At 37.4% G+C, this 18,917-nt stretch overlaps 1 protein-coding gene and 1 non-coding gene across 2 annotated transcripts; both read right to left on the bottom strand.

Annotated features, from left to right (window-relative positions):
- Positions 1–45: 45 nt before the first annotated feature.
- Positions 46–10,723, bottom strand: LOC128207338 (uncharacterized). The gene is made up of 7 exons (XM_052910190.1): positions 10,613–10,723; positions 9,896–9,999; positions 2,898–3,022; positions 2,356–2,496; positions 1,942–2,091; positions 1,483–1,578; positions 46–987 (listed from the first exon to the last, which is right to left on the bottom strand). Exons 2-7 carry the CDS (start codon positions 9,982–9,984, stop codon positions 422–424), a joined length of 1,167 nt encoding a protein of 388 aa, XP_052766150.1. The 5' UTR covers positions 9,985–9,999; positions 10,613–10,723; the 3' UTR covers positions 46–421.
- A 7,924-nt stretch (positions 10,724–18,647) lies between these two features.
- Positions 18,648–18,733, bottom strand: Trnas-gcu (transfer RNA serine (anticodon GCU)). Its single transcript has one exon. It is a non-coding gene; the product is annotated as a tRNA-Ser (tRNA).
- Between the last annotated feature and the right edge of the window lie 184 nt (positions 18,734–18,917).

Genomic DNA, 18,917 nt, shown 5'->3' with positions numbered 1-18,917 from the left:
AGCACAGGGTTTAAATATTGAATTGGATATGATGAATGCTTATAATCGTTTTCAATTTATTTTATTGCGGTTTAATAAAACATCTCAAGCAAACCTTGAGAATATTTATCAAAATAAACATTATTACGTATTAAGTGGACACTTTTGGTTTCATTGTTAGCATTTTAAAATGAATCATTTTATCAATGGTTACCATGCATTGAAATACAAAGTATGAATATAAAACAAATCGGTTTTTTAAAAGGAGAGTCAAAGTTCAAAATATTTTCTTAACAATACGATGGAAACTAAAGAGACCAAGCATATTTGGGTTAGACATGGATACATAATATGTCAATGCATGGATACTTTTTATGTCTATGTTAGATATTACTTAAGGACTTATACACTAGTAGCAGTTAGAATGTCATTTTGGTTTGTTTTACTCGACTAACAAATCCTTTAGCTTGTTCTTCACGAGCTCCTCCAGCAAATTCCTTTCCAGCAAAAGGACACGCTTCTTTTCCACATCAAGGTTCCCACTTGATGAAACCAGACGTTGATCGGGCGATTTGGGCATTTCGCCATTAGATTGACTACCACTGGTGGTAGCATCAGGAAGTTCGGTGGTCGTTTGGGTTCCGCCACTGTCACCATCAGACACTTCGCCATTAAATTGACTACCACTGGTGGTAGCATCAGGAAGATCGGTGGTCGTTTGGGTTCCGCCCCTGTCATCATCAGACACTTCGCCATTAGATTGACTACCACTGGTGGTAGCATCAGGAAGTTCGGTGGTCGTTTGGGTTCCGCCACTGTCACCATCAGACACTTCGCCATTAGATTGACTACCACTGGTGGTAGCATCAGGAAGATCGGTGGTCGTTTGGGTTCCGGTACGGTCACTATTAGACACTTCGCCGTTTGATTGAACGCCATCATTGACGTCATCAGGCATATTGCTGTCAGGCAGTTCAGTTCCATCTGGTTTCTCGCTATCGGTCCCCGCTTTAAACATCAATATCATTTTGAAATAAATAGCATAATTTTATGTATGTATTGCCTAAGAAACGATCTCATGCGTGCCATGATACATATATAGACGCTAAAGGTGTCGTACTGTATAGTGTATTTATAAGGTTTGACTCATATTATGGTTGATGAAGCCTGATTTGTTTGATACACTTAGTGAGTGAGTCAAGCGTAGAAAAGGGTCCATTTTTTCAAACGCTATTAGCCAAATTTGTTACTTAATGTAGATTTTTCAACATAAAAAGAGTTTATCGTGATTGCCTTAAATATGACTTCTTTAAAATGTCTTAAAATTTCTCAAAACTAGAAGCTTACATAAATAAAAGGATGTTTTTATCAGTTTAATAAATAATGGACTTATAATGACTTAAACGATCTGCAAAACATTTGGGCCAGATGTACATTTTAATTTAACTGTTTAATTTTGCTATTATAATTTAAACCAAGGCAGTGTTGCTACAAGGTATTTACTTGGCTCATCTTTTCCTTGCTCGACTTGTTCATCTATTTCTTTAAGATTTTCCAACAGGGAATCTAGAGTCGCTCTTATCATTTGAAAACCCATTCCTGTAATTATACAACAAATATAATTTTAATGAACAAAACGCAGATATAAAATATCATTTTTGGTTTGCACAATTTGTTTTATTCCAATATTGCACTTATATTTAGGGTAATGCTAAATCTGAAAGCAGCTGCAGTCAATAAATAAAACTTGGTCTTTTTTAATAAGGATAATATTAGCCAAAATATTTATTGATTGGTCAAAAGCCATCCTGTACTTACTATTTATGAATAAAAATGGTTTGTCATACAAACTAGCCAAAAGTAAACTAACAAACAACCGCTCAAAGTTGTATACAAATCACTGCACGTGTTTATAACACAAAGTCCATTTTAATGCATTATCACGATGCCTAAAAGACATACCAAGCATTTCCAGTTTTCCTACGATGCCTTGTCCTTCACCCTCGGCCTCCCCTATTCCCCCCATCACCGTATTTGCATTTGGGTTAAATGCGTTGAGCATCCGCGTTATTTCTGTCTCCTCATCGTCCTCGTCTGTGTCCGGCAAGAGACCTGGAACAAGTAGCATTGTCATTCTCTATTGATTGACCAAGGGAACTCCTGATTTATAATGGTGCATCTTCTTAAAACAAAAATGCATGGTTAAGTTTTCAAATTGTGGTTCACCCCTAGAGAATTCCTGTGCAGTAACAATGACCGTAAAATGTAATTTTGCGTGGTCATTATCGTTCTAAACACAGCCATGGTACAGTCTGTCCATGGTAATGTTCCTATTTACGATATATAATACATCAATACAGCAAAGAAGAGTAATACCTCCGTGTTCAGAAATAATTTCGATTGCTCGGTGTTTGACACCATCCACGAATTCTCGTATTTCATTATCTGGAAGAAGCAGAGAGGCAACCAGTTCAACGATATCATGAGTCGTCTCCGCGATCCCTTCTTCGTGGTTCGCTTAAAAAAGAAAGCTATATCATTGAATGAATTAGTTCAATATAAACGAACTAGATTCGTATTCACCAAATGTGCGAGCATTTCGTTTCGTTTATTCCATTTTTGGCCACTCAGTTAAGTAAATTATTTCGTCTTTTTCGAAATACTCGCTGCAAACATTTCATTTTGTTGCGCAAAAGCCATTAAGAAAAAAACATGCATTCATCTTATTTTTTATCACTGAGTATTTGTTCATACGACAATCGATATATAAATATATTCGAATACAACATATTATTGAATAAATATCTCTATAAGTGAATGTTTTTGATAATTTTATTCATGATTGCAAGGTTGCAATAAGTGGAAGATCGACACTAGTTTGCAAAGACTTACAAAGAGTAAAGCAGAAGAAAACTGACCTAGTTCATTCAATATGCGCACAATATGCAGCATGGGACGACCATTGTTCTCCTGTAGTTTTGTCTTGTCCGCGGATAATCTGTTCAAGGGCAGTTCTCCCCGTTGGCGACTGGTTGAGTCCAGGCTATTATTAACAATATTCAATCACTTTAATTTTTTCAGGTTATTTCTAGAGAAATAATTGGGCCTGGCCTCCGTAAAAGAACACCAAGGTTTACCGAGGCCTACTGGACATGTCGTTGATGTTTGTTTGAATAAATAGAAAAGATGTAATAAATACATGATCGAAAATTCTTAACGCGTTGAGATGAAACCACTGTTTTAGTATAATTATCTTATTATATAATAATATGAAATGTGTCTTTAATATGATATGGGTTAAATTTAGGCAACTGGTGCTGTCTGGGCAGTTTTGATTGTGTTATTATGGCATATCTAAACAAGATATCAAGAAATGCTTCATTCCGAATCAAATGAATAAACAACAAAATAACAAAATTAAGAAAAAAAACTAAGAAAGCATGTACTGTACAAACAAGTAGTTATATTAACTAAGAGTTCTCAGGACTGAACAACAATATATAAATATATATACATCAGATGTGGATATAAAACACGCACGCCTATACAGAACTAACACAGGCATCAAATGTGGATATTAAACACGCACGACCTATACAGAACTAATCCAGGCATCAGATGTGGACATTAAACACGCACGACCTATACAGAACTAACCCAGGCATCAGATGTGGATATTAAACACGCATAACCTATACAGAACTAATCCAGGCATCAGATGTGGATATTAAACACGCACGACCTATACAGAACTAATCCAGGCATCAGATGTGGATATTAAACACGCATAACCTATACAGAACTAACCCAGGCATCAGATGTGGATATTAAACACGCACGATCTATACAGAACTAATCCAGGCATCAGATGTGGATATAAAACACGCACGACCTATACAGAACTCATCCAGGCATCAGGTGTGGACAGTAATCTCGCACGACCTATACAGAAACAACACAGGCATCAGGTGTGGATATTAAACACGCACGACCTATACAGAACTAACACAGGCATCATTTGTGGGTATAAAACACGCAATACCTATACAGAACTAACCCAGGCATCAAATGTGGACATTAAACAAGCACGACCTATACAGAACTAACCCAAGCATCAGATGTGGATATTAAACACGCACGACCTATACAGAACTAACACAGGCATCAAATGTGGATATAAAACACGCACGACCTATACAGAACTAACACAGGCATCATTTGTGGGTATAAAACACGCACGACCTATACAGAAATAACCCAGGCATCGGGTGTGGATATAAAACACGCAGGACCTATACAGAACTCATCCAGGCATCAGGTGTGGACAGTAATCTCGCACGACCTATACAGAAACAACACAGGCATCAGGTGTGGATATTAAACACGCACGACCTATACAGAAATAACCCAGACATCAGGTGTGGATATAAAACACGCACGACCTATACAGAACTAACCCAGGCATCAGGTGTGGGTGTAAAACACGCACGACCTATACAGAAATAACCCAGGCATTAGGTGAGGATATAAAACACGCACGACCTATACAGAACTAATCCAGGCATCAGGTGTGGATACTAAACACGCACGACCTATACAGAAATAACCCAGGCATTAGGTGAGGATATAAAACACGCACGACCTATACAGAAATAACACAGGCATCAGGTGTGGGCATAAAACACGCACGACCTATACAGAACTAATCCAGGCATCAGGTGTGGATACTAAACATGCACGACCTATACAGAACTAACACAGGCATCAAATGTGGACATTAAACACGCACGACCTATACAGAACTAACCCAGGCATCAGGTGTGGATATAAAACACGCACGACCTATACAGAAATAACCCAGGCATCAGGTGTGGATATAAAACACGCACGACCTATACAGAACTAACCCAGGCACCAGATGTGGATACTAAACACGCACGACCTATACAGAACTAACACAGATATCATTTGTGGGTATTAAACACGCACGACCTATACAGAAATAACCCAGGCATCAAATGTGGACATTAAACACGCACGACCTATACAGAAATAACCCAGGCATCAGATGTGGATATAAAATACGCACGACCTATACAGAACTAACACAGATATCATTTGTGGGTATTAAACACGCACGACCTATACAGAAATAACCCAGGCATCAAATGTGGACATTAAACACGCACGACCTATACAGAAATAACCCAGGCATCAAATGTGGACATTAAACACGCACGACCTATACAGAAATAACCCAGGCATCAGATGTGGATACTAAACACGCACGACCTATACAGAAATAACACAGGCATCAAATGTGGACATTAAACACGCACGACCTATACAGAACTAATCCAGGCATTAGATGTGGATACTAAACACGCACGACCTATACAGAACTAACACAGATATCATTTGTGGGTATTAAACACGCACGACCTATACAGAACTAACCCAGGCATCAAATGTGGACATTAAACACGCACGACCTATACAGAACTAACCCAGGCATCAAATGTGGACATTAAACACGCACGACCTATACAGAAATAACCCAGGCATCAAATGTGGACATTAAACACGCACGACCTATACAGAACTAACACAGGCATCAAATGTGGACATTAAACACGCACGACCTATACAGAAATAACCCAGGCATCAAATGTGGATATTAAACACGCACGACCTATACAGAAATAACCCAGGCATCAAATGTGGACATTAAACACGCACGACCTATACAGAACTAACACAGGCATCAAATGTGGACATTAAACACGCACGACCTATACAGAAATAACCCAGGCATCAAATGTGGACATTAAACACGCACGACCTATACAGAACTAACCCAGGCATCAAATGTGGACATTAAACACGCACGACCTATACAGAACTAACACAGGCATCAAATGTGGACATTAAACACGCACGACCTATACAGAAATAACCCAGGCATCAAATGTGGATATTAAACACGCACGACCTATACAGAACTAACCCAGGCATCAAATGTGGACATTAAACACGCACGACCTATACAGAAATAACCCAGGCATCAAATGTGGATATTAAACACGCACGACCTATACAGAACTAACACAGATATCATTTGTGGGTATTAAACACGCACGACCTATACAGAACTAACCCAGGCATCAAATGTGGACATTAAACACGCACGACCTATACAGAACTAACCCAGGCATCAAATGTGGACATTAAACACGCACGACCTATACAGAAATAACCCAGGCATCAGATGTGGATATAAAACGCGCACGACCTATACAGAACTAACACAGGCATCATTTGTGGGTATTAAACGCGCACGACCTATACAGAACTAACACAGGCATCAAATGTGGACATTAAACAAGCACGACCTATACAGAACTAACCCAGGCATCAGATGTGGATATTAAACACGCACGACCTATACAGAACTAACACAGGCATCAAATGTGGATATAAAACACGCACGACCTATACAGAACTAACACAGGCATCATTTGTGGGTATAAAACACGCACGACCTATACAGAAATAACCCAGGCATCAGGTGTGGATATAAAACACGCAGGACCTATACAGAACTAACACAGGCATCAGATGTGGACAGTAATCTCGCACGACCTATACAGAAACAACACAGGCATCAGGTGTGGATATAAAACACGCACGACCTATACAAAACTAACCCAGGCATCAGGTGTGGATATAAAACACGCACGACCTATACAGAACAAACCCAGGCATCAGGTGTGGATATAAAACACGCACGACCTATACATAACTAACCCAGGCATCAGGTGTGGGTGTAAAACACGCACGACCTATACAGAAATAACCCAGGCATTAGGTGAGGATATAAAACACGCACGACCTATACAGAACTAATCCAGGCATCAGGTGTGGATACTAAACACGCACGACCTATACAGAAATAACCCAGGCATTAGGTGAGGATATAAAACACGCACGACCTATACAGAAATAACACAGGCATCAGGTGTGGGCATAAAACACGCACGACCTATACAGAACTAATCCAGGCATCAGGTGTGGATACTAAACACGCACGACCTATACAGAACTAACACAGGCATCAAATGTGGACATTAAACACGCACGACCTATACAGAACTAACCCAGGCATCAGGTGTGGATATAAAACACGCACGACCTATACAGAAATAACCCAGGCATCAGGTGTGGATATAAAACACGCAGGACCTATACAGAACTAATCCAGGCATCAGGTGTGGATACTAAACACGCACGACCTATACAGAACTAACCCAGGCATTAGATGTGGATATAAAACACGCACGACCTATACAGAACTAACCCAGGCATCAGATGTGGATATAAAACACGCAGGACCTATACAGAACTAACCCAGGCACCAGATGTGGATACTAAACACGCACGACCTATACAGTAATAACACAGATATCATTTGTGGGTATTAAACACGCACGACCTATACAGAAATAACCCAGGCATCAAATGTGGACATTAAACACGCACGACCTATACAGAAATAACCCAGGCATCAAATGTGGACATTAAACACGCACGACCTATACAGAAATAACCCAGGCATCAAATGTGGATACTAAACACGCACGACCTATACAGAAATAACACAGGCATCAAATGTGGACATTAAACACGCACGACCTATACAGAAATAACCCAGGCATCAAATGTGGATACTAAACACGCACGACCTATACAGAAATAACACAGGCATCAAATGTGGACATTAAACACGCACGACCTATACAGAACTAACACAGATATCATTTGTGGGTATTAAACATGCACGACCTATACAGAACTAACCCAGGCATCAAATGTGGACATTAAACACGCACGACCTGTACAGAAATAACCCAGGCATCAAATGTGGACATTAAACACGCACGACCTATACAGAAATAACCCAGGCATCAGATGTGGATATAAAACGCGCACGACCTATACAGAACTAACACAGGCATCATTTGTGGGTATTAAACGCGCACGACCTATACAGAACTAACACAGGCATCAAATGTGGACATTAAACACGCACGACCTATACAGAAATAACCCAGGCATCAGATGTGGATATTAAACACGCACGACCTATACAGAACTAACACAGGCATCAAATGTGGATATAAAACACGCACGACCTATACAGAAATAACACAGGCATCAAATGTGGACATTAAACACGCACGACCTATACAGAACTAATCCAGGCATTAGATGTGGATACTAAACACGCACGACCTATACAGAACTAACACAGATATCATTTGTGGGTATTAAACACGCACGACCTATACAGAACTAACCCAGGCATCAAATGTGGACATTAAACACGCACGACCTATACAGAAATAACCCAGGCATCAAATGTGGACATTAAACACGCACGACCTATACAGAAATAACCCAGGCATCAAATGTGGATATAAAACGCGCACGACCTATACAGAACTAACACAGGCATCATTTGTGGCTATTAAACACGCACGACCTATACAGGACTAACACAGGCATCAAATGTGGACATTAAACACGCACGACCTATACAGAAATAACCCAGGCATCAGATGTGGATATTAAACACGCACGACATATACAGAACTAACACAGGCATCAAATGTGGATATAAAACACGCACGGCCTATACAGAAATAACCTAGGCATCAGATGTGGATACTAAACACGCACGACCTATACATGACTAACCTAGGCATCAGGTGTTGATATAAAACACGCACGACCTATACAGAACAAACCCAGGCATCAGATGTGGACATTAAACAAGCACGACCTATACAGAACTAACACAGGCATCAAATGTGGATATAAAACACGCACGACCTATACAGAAATAACCTAGGCATCAGATGTGGATACTAAACACGCACGACCTATACATGACTAACCTAGGCATCAGATGTGGATGCTAAACACGCACGACCTATACATGACTAACCTTGACATCAGGTGTGGATATAAAACACGCACGACCTATACAGAACTAACCCAGGCATCAGATGTGGACATTAAACAAGCACGACCTATAGAAAAATAACCCAGGCATCAGATGTGGACAGTAATCTCGCACGACCTATACAGAACTAACCCAGGCATCAAATGTGGATATTAAAACGCACGACCTATACAGAAATAACACAGGCATCAGATGTGGATATTAAACACGCACGGCCTATACAGAACTAACCCAGGCATCAGATGTGGATATTAAACACGCACGACCAATACAGAACTAACCCAGGCATCAGATGTGGATATTAAACACGCAATACCTATACAGAACTAACCCAGGCATCAGATGTGGATATTAAACACGCAATACCTATACAGAACTAACCCAGGCATCAGATGTGGATAATAAACACGCAATACCTATACAGAACTAACCCAGGCATCAGATGTGGATATTAAACACGCAATACCTATACAGAAATAACACAGGCATCAAATGTTGACATTAAACACGCAATACCTATACAGAACTAACCCAGGCATCAGATGTGGATATTAAACACGCAATACCTATACAGAAATAACACAGGCATCAAATGTGGACATTAAACACGCAATGCCTATACAGAACTAACCCAGGCATCAGATGTGGACATTAAACACGCAATACCTATACAGAACTAACCCAGGCATCAGATGTGGACATTAAACACGCAATACCTATATAGAACTAACCCAGGCATCAGATGTGGATATTAAACACGCAATACCTATATAGAACTAACCCAGGCATCAGATGTGGATATTAAACACGCATGAGTATCAAACACACGAGTCCTTGTAACAATTGAAATATTAAATTGCAAATTTAGAGTTTAAGTGTCAAAGTACTTACAACCGTTCTCTGGAAATCATCGCTGATGTTTCCGTTGCCATACCAACAACAGCTATCATCATCATCATTAATACAAACGACGTATCCATGGTTAACTGAACACTCTGAAATACACAAAACTACTTAATTTGCAAAAAAAGTCACTTTAGATCAGAAATATACTAATTAATTTTGTAGTTGGTGCCTGGATAAAGCTGTTATTTCAAAACTAATAAACTATTGATCAAACTGTGCATGTTTCACAATAAAAGAATACTGCGGATAACTTTATACTTCACGCGTTTTACAGGAAGATTTCATTGGCAGTAAAAAAAGTTCAAAACGTATTCGTTTGTGTCTCGAGCAAATGGCGTTTTCGATTGAATGAATTAAGTACGCGTCTCTTTATCAAAAATATGTTTACTTTAACTATAGTTAACTTGCTGATTTTTGTAAAACACGAAGAATAATTGCCTTTCTTTAAATTAATCAACTGGTACAAGTATTATGCATGTATACAATAGCTCATTTTGCAATTACATAATTGTCAAAATTTACAAAACTGATAAAATCTACAAAAAGTGAAAAAATAAGTAAAATTAAAGAATTAACATTTATGAATTGTATGATTTCCTCATATATGCATTTCAAAGTATAGTAATGAATGCTTAAATCTGTTCCTCTAAATTGTCTATTAAAACGATTACCATAAAAACAACAAAAATGTGTTTTACATACCTAATGTCGTAATGCAAATGTTTACTTTATCCGTAAAACTAGGGTATGAGCTTGGTTAGTGGGCCGTGGACGTTGAATCAACTTTTTCAGTTTCAAACATCAACTTTTGTTATTGGTGAACAGCAATGTCATTTAATGTGCTCAATTAAGCATGAGGTAGATGTGAAGATTTAAGACTATCAAAATATGTACAGGTTTGAAGTGCATTATGGAATTGTCTGATTATGCATGGTTTCACATATCATAGAAAAATACATTCGCTTCAGGTACAAGGTATAACACCTACACTGAAAACATTAGAACACATAACAAGAATATTTAATTGTATTAAAACTGTTTGAAGTCAATAGTTGTCATTCAAGCAAGCACATTTAATAGTAAACGCATTTTCATTTAACAAAATTTTATTCCAACCGGGTCGAGTTTACTTTTTGGCCTCAAAGCTTGAGGAATGACAATTATGATGTAAAAACTACTATCATATTTTTGCAATAAAAGACACTAAGACTTTTCAGGAACAAAGCGTTTTCAATGTTTGTAAAAAGTAGAACTAAAATCCTTCAAAAACTTACTGTCATTTTACAGGAAAAAACATTTAGATCTGGAGACAATCCCAAGATCTAAATTATAAAAGTAACAATTCACATTTAACTTTTCATTTAGCTGACCGTTCCGTTTGTGGAGGTTTGTGTTGTTGTTCCATGTTTCTGGTTTGTGATTGTTTGTTTTAGTGTTCTTTGTCATTGGCGTTAACCCTGTGATATTAAACGATGTTCATGTTTAAACTTCCGACTACTGAGCTTGTTTCTGTAGTTTTTCACATAAAAATTCTTAAACTTTCTAGTCTAATTTATCGAAAAGTACAAGTGTTTTTAACATAGCATTATGTATGCAAGTGCTTTTCGTAAAGCTCGTGGACAGGCTTTGTACTTTTAAATATTAATATAGTTATGCAATGTTGATCTTAGTCTTCGAAAAAACCCGGATCATTTAAGAAACAGGTTATGTAGATATGACAATACCGTATCGTAGTAAAAGTTGTTAAGAAACTAAGGGTTTGGAACACGGAACACTTTGAAATGTTTTGTGTTAACAATGCACTAAACAAAGTTTGCATGAAACAAAATTCAAATGAAACATAACTCAACATAAAATTAATGTTTATGATGCTTAACAACCCGAATAACTCTCGAAAAAATGTGCATGTGATAATAAACGGATACGACTTGTATGGGATTGTGAAACTCATGGGCGAAATTACAAAAAAAAAACATATTGAAAATAAAGTATTTTTAGATTTTATTGAGTAATTATATATCAAGATACGTATTTATGAAAATAACTCAAGATGTTTTATGAATACCGGTCCAGAGTATAAGCACCGTATTGGTTTAAAGCTGCACTCTCACAGATTGAACGTTTTGACAACTTTTTTATTTTTTGTCTTGGAACGAGCCAGTTTTTGCGAAAATCAATGGAAACCAGTCATATATAACACTGCTGAAAAAAATTCGAACACATATTTTTATATTTAAGTTCCAAAATTGACGTTTATGTATTTTACTTAAACCGTTAGTAACGGTTTAAGCCATAAAACATTAGTTTTCGAACAGAAATATGAAAATCTGCGATGTGATCTTTTGTCAGTAATCTTTTATCAATGTTTTGCATATATTTACGCAAAAATTTGCTCTTTCTAAGACAAAAAAATAAAAAGTTGTTAAAATGGTAAATCTGTGAGAGTGCAGCTTTAAGCAAATATATTAAGAGCGATGGAGGACTTGCGACTTATTCTCTGTTCTTTATCTTGATAACAAAGAGTTTTATTAAAGAACTCGCTTTCATCGAAAGGCATTAGGTCAGCAATTTGTGCTCGTGTCCTGTTCTTGATCTATCTTCTGGGATGCTTTTCGACGCAATAGGTAAAACAGCTTGAAAATTAAATGGAATTTGCAGGTTAATTAAACATACAAATGATAATGTAAGATAATTGGTCAAGTGCCTTACATATCATATATATTGCCGTACCAACACTGATTCTAGATTCGCAATTGTTTCCCTTTTTATTGTTCTGCAAAACAACAATACACCAGAAGACAATACACACATTACACATATTTCGGAGCTATGAGTTTATTATAGATTTGGTAAAACATATAAACTTCAATAACTGATATTATTCAATCTCTCATCTATGTATTCAAAATGCTCGTAATAAATAAATAAATAAATAAATAATGTTCTAAATTGATAAACAATGAACACTACTGATACAACGTTCATAAATTGTAAACAATCCATGTGACCCGATATGAGTAAACGAGTGAGTATGTTCTAAAACTGTGAACATATGTAAAGTATGGAGAGGCAATATTTACTAAAAAACAGGAAGGAGATGGAAGGCTGGTCGAAACACTTGCCTCTACGGTTGGCTGGTCCTTTTTGTGTCGCCTGTTTAAGCTATATGGCCATATGGATTAACACGTATTGCGTCAGCGAGTGGACACAGAACCACACTAAGGAGTCGATGTTCGGCAATGAATCACTGCAGAAGTCTGCATCATGTTCCAACGCGACGAGTCCCGACTATGAAAAGCTGCAGCACGTCCAGCAGGAAACGGCTCGCTGGAGTATGTACAACACGATGACTATCAAGTCAGTGTCGTTGGTTATTACGTTTCTACTCACCGTCTACACCGACATATTCGGACGCCGATTTTTGCTAGTTTTGTGCTGCGTCAGCATACTATTGAATCATTCTCTAAATGCTCTTATCATCTATTTCGATATGGAAATATTTTATACAGTTATTGCAAGTGCGATATATGGACTAACAGGTACATCGTATGGCCTATTGGCTGGTACATACGCGTACGTGGCAGATATTACAAGCGAAGGCCAGCAGAGATCACTGTGCTTATTCCTTGCAGATGTTTCCATTTCGTTGGGAGGAACAACAGGTGCCTTCATCGCTGGGGAATTCATTCAAGCATACGGTTTCGCATACCCTGCTTTGACTTCCGCTGGGATTTCTTTAGTTGCATTATTAATTGCCGTATTGTCAATACGGGAATCCCTACCAAGGGAAAGACGACCAACGAAAACAAATAGACCACAGCTTATTTCCTCAATCAAAACACCGTTTAAATTTTACGTCAGTAAGGAATTTTACGGGAAGCGTCGTTTATATGTTTCTTTATTGCTTGCGTTTGTTTTCTCTGATATGACAGGAGTTCACAGAAAAACGATAGAAACGTTATATCAATTGGGTATGCCGTTTTGTTGGAGTCCCTCCAAGATAGGAATTTTCGCAACTATTAATTCACTAGCCGCAAATACGTTTGGACTTGTTGGCATCAAGGTGTTTCAGCGATGCATGAACGATGCAACAATAGCTCTTCTCAGCATGCTGACAACGGCAGGGGCATTTGCACTGGAAGCACTGGCGAGAACCGACGTGCTCCTTTACCTAGGTAACTATCAATAAATTATTTTTTGCCCCGCTTCTTTAAATCTGTAAATGAATAGTTAATACTCTTAAGTAGATTTATTATTTAAGCTTATTATTTTACATTGGTAATCCTTAATTCTTAATTTTGGTGCTATAATGATAAACAATAGAAGTGATAGCGATGTATATGAACGTGCTCGTGCTGATTGCCATTTTAGTGGCTGCTCCAGCATGTTTGTCGAACCTGCCAACGCCCATCATTCGCAGTGTGATGTCCACAATGAGCCCGGTAGACAAACAAGGTGTGTTTAAAGGGGATGTGGCTGCGTATCGTTAAGTTCGAATAATTCATAGTGTTTTTAATATGTATACGAGACTTCCTCATTTTAATGAGAGAACGGCTAATTTACTGACCCACATTATGGAAATAACTAATGAATAAATGTTAAACGAATTTAATGTATTCAACTCTCTTTGAAGAAAGGACGACTATTCATATATCGATACTTAATTTCGTAAATAGTAATCGTTGAAATGATAATTGTATAGTATTACCAGTATTTTGAAAAACAAAAACAACACTTTGTCACACGATGGCTATGTGGGGAAGAGACGCAAGAACATGATACACAGTTTTATAAGAAAGATGAGTATAAAAACGTTTAATAACTTTAGCATACCTCCTATAAATTGCACAGGTGCGTTGTCAGCGAGCCTGTTGGTCGTGCAAACGTTGACAAGCTTTGTGACGGGAATCCTCGATAATTCGGTGTACGCCGCAACACTGCCCATCTTCAACGGCTTTGTCTTCCTCGTGTTTGCCTTCTACTGTCTTATGTCCGCATTCTTTCTTGGGTATGATTATACTTTCTCATTCGTAATTTCTCAAAGCAAAACTAGTATAGTTAGAATTTTGTTTATAAGTGCACATGTAGAGTACACTGCAAGTTTCGTACCTGTACTATGGTCGCAGTTGCAGAACAGTAAAAATGGAAACAAATGCCAATCTAGAATCAGTGTTTGTACGGCAATATATATGATATTTAAAATTACTCACTTGAACCAATTAGTTTATATAATCATTTGTATGTTTAAAGTGCCAATATATTTTATTTTCAGGCTGTTTTACCTATTGCGTCGAAAAGCATCCCAGAAGATAGATCAAGAACAGGACACGAGCACAAATTGCTGACCTAATGCCTTTGTTTCATGCAAACTTTGTAAAGTGCATTGTTCACTCAAAACATTTCAAAGTGTTCCGTGTTCCAAACCCTTAGTTACCTCCACTTTAACTACAATACGATATTGTCATATTTACATAGCCTGTTTCTTAAATTATCCGAAATAAATGTGTTTTGTTAGAACTAAGATCAACATTATATAACTAAAAGTACAAAGCCTGTCCACGAGCTTTACGAAAAGCCCTTGTATACAAAGTGTTATGTTAAAAACACTTTTACTGTTCGGTAATTTAGACTATGAAAGTTTCAGGAATATTTATATGAAAAACTACAGAAACAAGCTGAGACCCTAACAGGACGTGGTAAGATCCTGAAACAAACGTGTCTAAAACGTGTCAAGCACCGAAATAACGTATTTACAACAGAACGAGGTCATCTACAACGTGACATGAGCATACCATAGTCGTAGTAAAAGCGTGGACAGGTTGTGGTGATAACTCCATTGACGTAAAAAGAACGCAACGACAGCCTAGCAACAACGCGATGAGAACGCCATTCAATATTTCCCGTCCAGTATGACGCTTGCACTTCGTCGATCAACTTCCTACTATGTTTAGTTACGCCGTCACTACGTCCTTGCCGTCGTTAATACGTTCGTATTAAGTTCTTACTACGTCCTGATTCGACCACGTCCTCACTACGATGTTTTGAACACGCTCACGTCCATCACGTCCCTAAAGACCATACCACGTCCCACGTGATGAGGGCGTAAACACATCAAGTAACATTTTAAAGATTAAGAATGGGTGGAGTTAGCGAAGCGAACGAGCCTGTCTTAATCATTAAGATATTTCTTCAGGTCATCTTACTGTCTTAGAATACTGTCTCATTGGCTAACCCATTGTCAACGTAAACCTGACACAGGGAGTGTGTTTCGGATGAGTGGTTAGGGCGGACCTTAAAACACCCGCGAAAGTTGAAATTTTTAATGATTAAGTTTAGAACATAATGATTGCCTATCTGTAATTTCATTGGCTGAAAATATAGGTTGTATTCTTAACCTAATAGAAAAGTATGTCGACTCGCAGGGTGCACTTTCTCATCAAACTTATTAATGTTTGCCACTTGAAATCTGTTAGTTTTGTTTTTCGGAATTTAATCCTGTCAAAATTTCGTTAGTAATGTTTTTAAATGGTTCGACGAGGATGAGATTCAAACCCACGAGGGGAGAAATCAATGATTTGGCAGTTCGTGGCCTCCTCGTCCTGATAACTATATAGATCACCTTATATAATTAAGATAAAACATCACCATGAACAATGGATATATATGTCGACTGGAGAGTTTCCTGGTCATTTTGCGCATTTCTTTGACCTCACGTCGATTTCAATTAAAGTCTGATTAATGAAAACACCTATGGTACGATTAAATGCAGGCGACAAACTGCAATTATTTATTTTCCTTTGTTAGTATGAACAAAGATTTATTTGTTATTAACGTTTATTTGTTAAAAAAAACCCACAACAACTATGTGTAATCTGAAAACTATGTTAATGTTGTTTTTTTTCAATTTTAATGAAACTTCTCATAGGAGTCCATCGCCTTATCCACTCGGCTACCTAGTCGTATTATCCATATTAAGTACCTCATATAATTCTAATATAAACAGCACCAATGCGCAATTGATAAAACATGTCGACTGAAGTGTTTCCTGAATAAATTCCATATATATTGCGTCGATTTCATTTATTTTCACGTCGTTGTCTCCTTAAAGACAACAGCATATAATTTACATAGAAACAGTACCAATGTTAAGTATAAAATATGTCGACTGGAGCGTCTCCTGAATAAATTCAACAAATTATAAATACTACGTCCGTTTTATTTTCCTATCATTTAAACATATTGGTAGATGGAAGGTGAAAACTTTTTTTATATGTTTTCCCATTTTATATTTTGTCAATGTTAGTTTTCCATTACAAAAATGGTTCGACGATGATTAAATTCGAACTTATGCGGGGTGTATCAAATGAATTAAAACTTCATCGCCTTAATCAAACGACCACCTCATCGTTAAATCCATAAAGAAAACCTCATACTATTCTAATATGAACAGCACCATTGTGCAGTAAATAAAAATGTCGACTGGGGTGTTTCCTGAATAATTTTTACATTTCATTTATATTGCGTCGATTTCAATTTTTCTTTCACTTAACTTAAAGGGACTGTACACCAGATTGGCACCAAAAAATATTTTTCTGTAACGAATCTTAGGACAATAATCTAATAGAATGTGTCATCATTTGATGTCATAATTGTAAAAACAATACCAAAATGTAAAAAAAAATTGTGTCGGAGACCGGGTTCGAACCCGTGTCGCCAAATTGCAGTCCAGCGTCGTATCCACTGAGCTACGACGGCTTACTCAAAATGGGTGACATAATTAAGTTATACACCTGCCTCGGTAATATCACGTGATAACACTGACTAGCCAATCACGCAAAAGAAATAAATTCTATCTGGTAGACATACCCAGTAATCTTTTTAATGGAAAAATACGAAATAACTGCTAAACTTAAATAAATTGTAAACTATGTGGTACTTCAGTTAATAAGTTTCAATGCATTGTACACATCGATGCCAAGTTTATATCAGTTTTCGACAATTTTCTTTTTTCCCGCTATTTTATCATACGAAGTACAGCCCCTTTAATTATGGACTGAAAACGCCTCGTTTTGTTTTCATTATTTATTTATTGTTAAAATTAGTCGATTTAAAAAAATGGTACGACGAGGATGAGATTCGAACTCACGCGGGGAGACCCCAATGGAGTCCATCGCCTTAACCACTCGGTCACCTCGTCGTTGATTTCATACACATACAATTTACATTGAGACATTACCAATGTATATTATAAAAATAGTTCGACTGGAGTGTTTCCTCAACAAATTCCACATTTCATAGATAGTGCGTCGGTTTCAAATATTCTTTATTAAACATATTGATTGAGTGGAAGCTGAACACCTGTTTTTATTTATTTTTATCACTTATATTTTGTCAATGTTAGTTTTCTTTTTAAAATAAAATGGTTCGACGATGATCAGATCCAAACTTACTCGGCGAGACCCAAATGAATTAGAACTCGATGGCCTTAATCACACGGTCACCTCGTCGTTAAATCCATAAAGAGAACCTCATATAATTCTGATAGGAACAACACCATTGTGCAATAAATAGAAAAATGTCGACTGGGGTGTTTCCTGAATTAATTTTACATGTTATAGATAATGTGTCAATTTCAATTTTCTTTCACTTGACAGAATAATTGCGTGACTTCTGAAAACGCCTTGTCTTGTTTTCATCAATTATATATTGTCAATATTAGTTCATCGATTTAAAATATCGACGAGGATGAGATTCGATCTCGAGCACGCGGGGAGACCCCAACGGATTAGCAGTCCATCGCCTTAACCTCTCGGCCACCTCGTCGCTATTCCCTTACCTCATAAGTACCTCATATAATTAAGATAATAACACCATTGTGCAATAAAATCATATGTTGATTTGAGTTACACATACCTAGTTTTTTATATAGTATATATGAACTGTGCTTTTAGTGGCATTTTGTGCTGTTGTTCCATGCCTATTGTTTGTGATTGTTTGTTTTCTGTTT

Source organism: Mya arenaria, chromosome 11 (genome assembly GCF_026914265.1).
Source record: "Mya arenaria isolate MELC-2E11 chromosome 11, ASM2691426v1".
Taxonomy (NCBI): domain Eukaryota; kingdom Metazoa; phylum Mollusca; class Bivalvia; order Myida; family Myidae; genus Mya; species Mya arenaria.
The sequence above is the reverse complement of the archived record's forward strand: the minus strand, read 5'-3'. Positions and strand labels throughout refer to the sequence as shown.

Coding starts and splice junctions, on each gene's coding strand:
- LOC128207338 (XM_052910190.1), bottom strand. CDS start 9,984: ATGGATACGTCGTTTGTATTAATGATGATGATGATAGCTGTTGTTGGT. Junction 2,092..2,355: donor AATTATTTCTGAACACGGAG/GTATTACTCTTC, acceptor TACTTGTTCCAG/GTCTCTTGCCGGACACAGAC. Junction 988..1,482: donor GCAAGGAAAAGATGAGCCAA/GTAAATACCTTG, acceptor TGATGTTTAAAG/CGGGGACCGATAGCGAGAAA.